Source organism: Poecilia formosa, unplaced genomic scaffold (genome assembly GCF_000485575.1).
Source record: "Poecilia formosa unplaced genomic scaffold, Poecilia_formosa-5.1.2 Scaffold375, whole genome shotgun sequence".
NCBI classification, from domain to species: Eukaryota; Metazoa; Chordata; class Actinopteri; order Cyprinodontiformes; family Poeciliidae; genus Poecilia; species Poecilia formosa.
Genome location: NW_006800314.1, coordinates 292,422 through 298,661, shown reverse-complemented (window position 1 = coordinate 298,661; position 6,240 = coordinate 292,422). Strand labels below are relative to the sequence as shown.

Sequence of the window (6,240 nt, the reverse complement as noted above, 5' to 3'; positions counted from 1 at the left end):
TATATATATATATATATATATATATATATATATATAGTCTTAATTACTATTTTATTTTCAACTAGCTATACAAATACTGTGGCGATATCGTGACAAAACAGAAATGATTTCATTCTACCTACATAAAAGATTTTTTTAAGCTCAAACTTGTGAGTCTGAGTTGTACTTGTGCCTCATTGACGACAGACAAGATATCTTCTTTGGCAGCAGGTCAATATTTTCTATCCCTTCACGATCGTTTCGTAACAAATCATATGGTTTTCAGTTCAATTTGACAGGATCTACGTTATTACCGTCTTGTTTCTTGACGTTACAAACACCTGGCATTCTATCGTGTTGCGTTCGTCGCAATTTTAGACGCTGGACCTTCTTCTGCCGTTTCTCTCTCACCCTGATGTCGTCCAGCTTGTATTCCAGCAGGCTCCCGTCGGGCTCCTCTACACCCGGAAACTCGTCGTCTCCTCCCACATCCCCTCCTTGTCCCTCGATGATGATCTCAAAGAACACCATCTTCTCCGAGAAGCGGCTGAAGCCGTTGTCGAAGCAGATCTCGTAGTCTCCCTCCTCCATGGGCTCCACCCTGCGACAACAGAGACGCAGAAAAACAGGTTAAAAAAAAAAACAAACAAAAAGAAAAGAGGGTAAAGCTGGTGGTGTGAAACTTGATCAAGGACTTAAAGCTGCTTACACGTGGACTCCGTCGGAGCGGCGCGTCTCGATAATCAGGCGGGCTCCTTGGGGCGAGATGATGGTGAAGTCCACGTCCATACCTGCTCCTGCTATCACCTGGGACGACAGGCAGATCATACGGTCAAAAGAGGCAAACGGGACAAATCGTTATATCTGTTTCACAATCTGGTTTAGAAATTACACTTTCAGCTGCGTCTATTAACTACATTTCCTAAATGCCCAAACAGTAAAAGGTGCGGCCAACATGCGCTCAACAAACCAGTAGGTGATCTACATACTGAGCAAACAGACAATGTCAACTACCGGCAGAAAGGTCGCTCTCCAAACACGGCGTTACGGACCAACCGTCTGTGGAGTAGCAAGACTCCACTTTTTTATTCACACTGAAGCAACAGGAGTATGCTCTTAAAAATGTAGATTCACAAACACAGTGACAATTTCAAAACGATTCAAGGACGGCACACCGCAAAAAAAAAAAACAAAAAAAAAAAAACACAAAATCTTACCGAGTATTTTGTTTCATTTCTAGTGTAAATATCTAAGCACACTTGAAACAAGACTAAACCAATTTAACAAGTCACTTTTCAGTAAATAAAGGAGCTTGTTTTAAGCAAACACTTTCTTAATATTGATGCAAAAGTACTAGATCCTTAAAACATGGGGGAAATGTCTTGTAAGTGAAATAATCGGCCAGTTGAAGCAGTATATTTTTAATCAATATTAAAAAGTTACGTACTTACAAACAAGCTCCCATATGTTGCTGAAAGGTTAGTCATTAGTTTCTTTAGTCAAGTATACTAAAATATCTGTACTAAAAATTAAGCTAAATATACTTTGAATGAGTATATTTGTTTGTGTTTTTGCAGTGTAGAAAATGTAAAACTCAGCAATATTATTATGTCTTTTGCAGAAGATGTAGAAATATCTTCTGCAGGGGTTTTACATAAGTCCCTGTCCCTTTGCATTCAGAAAGTAATCAATTGAATTTGATCGTATTGCTTTATTATTTGGGCTGGTCTCAGACTGACTGTATGGTTTAAGATGCTTTGAGATATTGAATTAGTTCTATATACTCCAAAAGAAGGACTTGCACTGAAAAACAGTATAACATAATGACAACTACATAATAAAATGAGAAATAAATGCACGAGTGAAATATTTTCAACTTCCTCTTTCTATAGTGACGTCACCAACACGGAGACTTTCACACTCAGCAAATAAGACAGTTTGAAGAGCAATTTCCTATTTATGTGATGATGAGTTCACCAATGAGATGTGGTTATAATCACACATTTTTATTTACGCCTCCCTCTCAGATCTGACAGCAGTGGAGCTAAAACTGCTTTAACATTAGACACATTGGTCACAGCAGGAAAGCTGAAAATACTGAACAGTTGTGAGTTTTCTACATATTTGGTAGTAAAAGTGAATAATTTCCTTTTGTGGCCTGGCTTTTGAAATGAGAAGTTTTGGATTATGCAAAACAGAAATGCATGCTCCTTTCACATTAACGAGTAACTCTACATGTATCCAATAGTTTATTGATAGCTTTGTTTGGAGTCCTGGATAATAGAAATCATTTGGACTTTCACACAAATTAAAACCTTTTTTTTTAATGTTTGTATTTATGCACTAATGAATTTAACAATTTACCGCTGAGAAGTTCTGGTTTGTGACTGGAAATGATTATATTAGTTTATTCATTTATGTATTATCTCTATTCATTAAATGCATCCAAATATAACTTTCACTATTTTGGGGCAACAAACACGATAATGTGTACTTTTAGCTTAGCACGTTTTATAGAATATAGGCTTGGATGCAATAATTATGTAATTCCCTCTTCTTGTGAATTTAAAACTATTACTTCTATGAACGAACCTGCATTAAACACTATACTATACTATGTATACTATACACACTTTGTAAGTGGTATAGTCCTCCTTGGAGTAAAAATTATACATATTGTGTTTGATAAATATCGATTTTAAAATATTTTAATCACATTACAGCTTCTGGAAATTGACAAAGCTTTAATTCAACTAGTGGGTATTGGTGTAAAATCCTTAAAGATGAGCATGTAGCTGTTTGTGAGGACAATGAGTGACTGTGTTCACTGACTATTGAGCATTTACCTGGTATTCGACCTCCATCGTACCGTTCTTTATTGCCGTTTGATAGAAACACTCGGATCTTCCGGCTGGAAGCAGAAACGTAAACTCGCTGTCTTGGCTCTGCCCAAAACACTGCACGGAGCCCACGCAGCACAGGAAGGCTACGGTCAGGCCAAGCAGTCCTCCCCTGCAGCTCATTCTGCCCCGGAGAGCCTCCATGACGGTGAAAATTTGCTCAAACGCTTGGCAATCTGACTACAAACATCTTCCTCGCATCCGTCTTCCGCAGAACAACTTTGCGACTTTCTGATTGGACAGATGCCCGCTGACAAAGGCAGATGTTGTGACCAATAAGAAGAGGAAGAGTAGCAGCCCTTAACCAATCAGAGCAACCCGACGTCTTTTAAAGGGAGAGTGATGGGAATTGTGCGGAAGTGTAGACCTGCCGCCTTAGACAAACAAAAAATATACTTTCATAAAACATATCACGCATTATTACTAAGTATATTTCGTTATCACAATAAACATTTTGTGTTCTTCCAGGTTTATATTTATATTGTATGAAAATAAGGACAAATAATTACAATACATTGTACAAACACACATCTATATTGTTTTAACAATAATTAGTTTTTATGTTACAACATAATACTGTTTTTATTGCTAGAACATGCAATGTGCTTACCTTGTAACATAAAGTCAATGACGACAAAGATAAGCTACTGAGAAAACATCTTCTATTGGAACTGATTAGGTGTTCATTGTGAGTCATGGTGAGATTTTTGCTGCTATTTACGTGGACAGGAACTTATAACGTTGAGTAAAGGAAAGGAGGAAAAATTAGCCAGAAGTGATCAAGGAGACCGCATTTGAAATTACTCCATGAGAGCAGCACAGGAAGCTTCAGGTTCAGATCTTTATTCGTGGCCCAGATATTATATCATTCATACTATGCTTTATTTAGACTGGAGGGGGACACTGACAGATATATCTGGCGCAGAGACAAAATTCGCCAAAAATGATTCCAAATTAATGTGCCATCCTGACTGTTACAGCAAACTGAACTTTTGAACATACAAACAGAGCAATTGATTTCTGAATGTGAAACGTCTTTACTAGAAATATACTGTTCCGACAATATCTTTTAGAAGCTTTCACAACAGATTCATACAATATAAATAAGTACACTCTCATAACATAACAATATACTTATTTATATTGTATGAACTACATGTCTGAAACTATATGTTTTATACATGGGATGTATATAGGTAGAAGAGTATAGCCTTCACCTTATAATGTGATATTTTTGTTTTGTCTTGGTGGCTGTGGTACACTTTTGTAGCATAGCATTTCTTTGATCAGGAGTAATTCGCCAAAATAACTCAAAAGAGCCTGGACTTTGGCGCTTCATTCAGTTTTCAGTTCAACAATATGAACGAGACACTTTGTGACAGTAGATTCAACCCTGCTTTTTCAATGATCCAAAGCACAGCAGCAAGTCCACCAATGAATGGAGAACCCACGTTCGTCAGATGTAATGATACTCATGAAATCCACTGAGGCAACATTCAACAAACTGATAGAATCAGAAACTTCAATCTAAGTTGTCTATTTAAAGTTTCAGACAATAATATTTTTCCTCTTTCATCTATAAAACACGTTTTTACCTCCCATATATTCTTTTTCACTGAGCTATTCAACAGTTTTACTTAATACTAAACAAACAAAAATATCTTAACAGGAAAAGATAAAAGATACAAGAGGAAGGTTGATTTTAGTACTACATCTGACATCAAAGTTTCTCTACTGAAAAATAATTTGTAGTAATTATTTCTTGTGGCTGTGTGGTTCTTGAAATGCCAGTCATTCACATAACTAAATTGATAAAGAAATCAAAGACAATAACAACTTCTTCAAACCTTCAGGAACAGAGAATTTATTTTTTTTTTGTGCATGCAACACTAACCACAACCCAAACAAATATGTATGTGACCTTAATGCAAACAACATACATCATTGTCAGAGAGCAGCAATCAAAAAAGGGTAGAAATGTTGTCAAATGGGGAACTAAGGTAGATGAAATCACCTGGGGAATTTGTCTTTTAGAAATAGGAAATGTTATTTAGCTGGATGTAAGAGGGTGGGGAAGAGGCCACTGGGTCAAATGGTGGACTAAGCACTAAAACACATTTACTGCATGTCCTTTCTCTATAGTGTGTGTGTTTATTAACACTATATTTGACAGGGTGAGCATAAGGCTGACATGATGCTGTCATAAACATGACATAATATCTGAACATGAAGGAGTCTTTATGAATGTCTTACTGTTCTCATCACGTGTCATTCGGTAAATAATGACACTTTTAAAGTGCCAACTTTGCATTATTTTGTAAATATTGACACTTTAATGCAAAGTTGGCATTTTTAATGGACTTTCAATGCAACTTTTAGAGCAACTTTGCATTAAAAGTGTCATTATTTACCGAATTACACTTCATGCCATAGACGTCCTTAAAGACTCCTTCATGTTCCTAACAGATGCTATGTGATGTTTATGACAACGTCAGTCCAATGCACACCCTGTCAAATAAAGTGTTACCTACTTTAGATATAGTTTGTTATTTTATGAAAGTACACATTGCTACTTTGATTTATTTTGCTGTGGGGATCAGGGGGTTCCTGTGAATTGTTATTTAATCAGTATAAATCATCCACTCCCCTGTTTTCTACCCTCTGTGTGCTGCTGTTCAGGGTCACGTCAGTCGTATAGAGGTGGGCACACATCCTGAGCAAGTTGACGCTTCATCACTGGTCCATGTAAATTACCATATGTCACTAACTGTGAAAACAAGTGTCCGTTTTTGTACCAAGAGGAAGTAAGCAGGTTGTCACTTCTTCAAAGAGTCACCATGAAAAAGTAAGAACAAACCATATTTATGCTGCTGGCGGGGAATTTGTTTTGGTGCGGTGGAAAATGTTAAGTGTCGACATTTGAAGACCTCAGAGTAAATGTCACTAATATGTGCGGTGGTATGACCTCACAGTGTTACATGTATGTCAGGATGAACTCTTTTCCCTACGACTACTTAATAAAGCACTCACACTTCTTACAGTAAGTCTAATTCTAGCGTTCGTCTTAATGACGAAATGTATTTTTATGGTTTAAGATGTCATTGCTGAACCAGCATAGGTCATGACATTCTAACAGTAGTCTGAAAATTAGTAATTTAGATCAAAATTATCAATTCGGGGTACCACCTGATTGGTTGGCAAATGGTATAAAACTTCATTTCTGGATTTATTTGTTTTGGTTTATTTCTTTGCATGGAGTCCTTGGGTGGCTTACAAACACCTGGTGAAAATGTCTTGCCAATGGCACATTTAGAAATATAATTAACATGTAAAATTGTGATGTGTTCAATACATATTTTAC

At 36.7% G+C, this 6,240-nt stretch overlaps 1 protein-coding gene across 1 annotated transcript in view; it reads right to left on the bottom strand.

The window, feature by feature from the left end:
• The window catches only part of tmed1b (transmembrane p24 trafficking protein 1b), a 7,140-nt gene extending 4,003 nt beyond the window's left edge, over window positions 1-3,137 (bottom strand). Inside the window, exons 1-3 of the mRNA XM_007575343.2 lie at window positions 2,826-3,137; window positions 689-786; window positions 391-580 (exon numbers count right to left, since the gene is read on the bottom strand). Coding sequence (XP_007575405.1) covers window positions 391-580; window positions 689-786; window positions 2,826-3,023 — 486 coding nt within the window. The 5' untranslated portion in view covers window positions 3,024-3,137. The remainder of the gene's footprint in view (window positions 1-390; window positions 581-688; window positions 787-2,825) is intronic.
• Window positions 3,138-6,240: the final 3,103 nt, after the last annotated feature.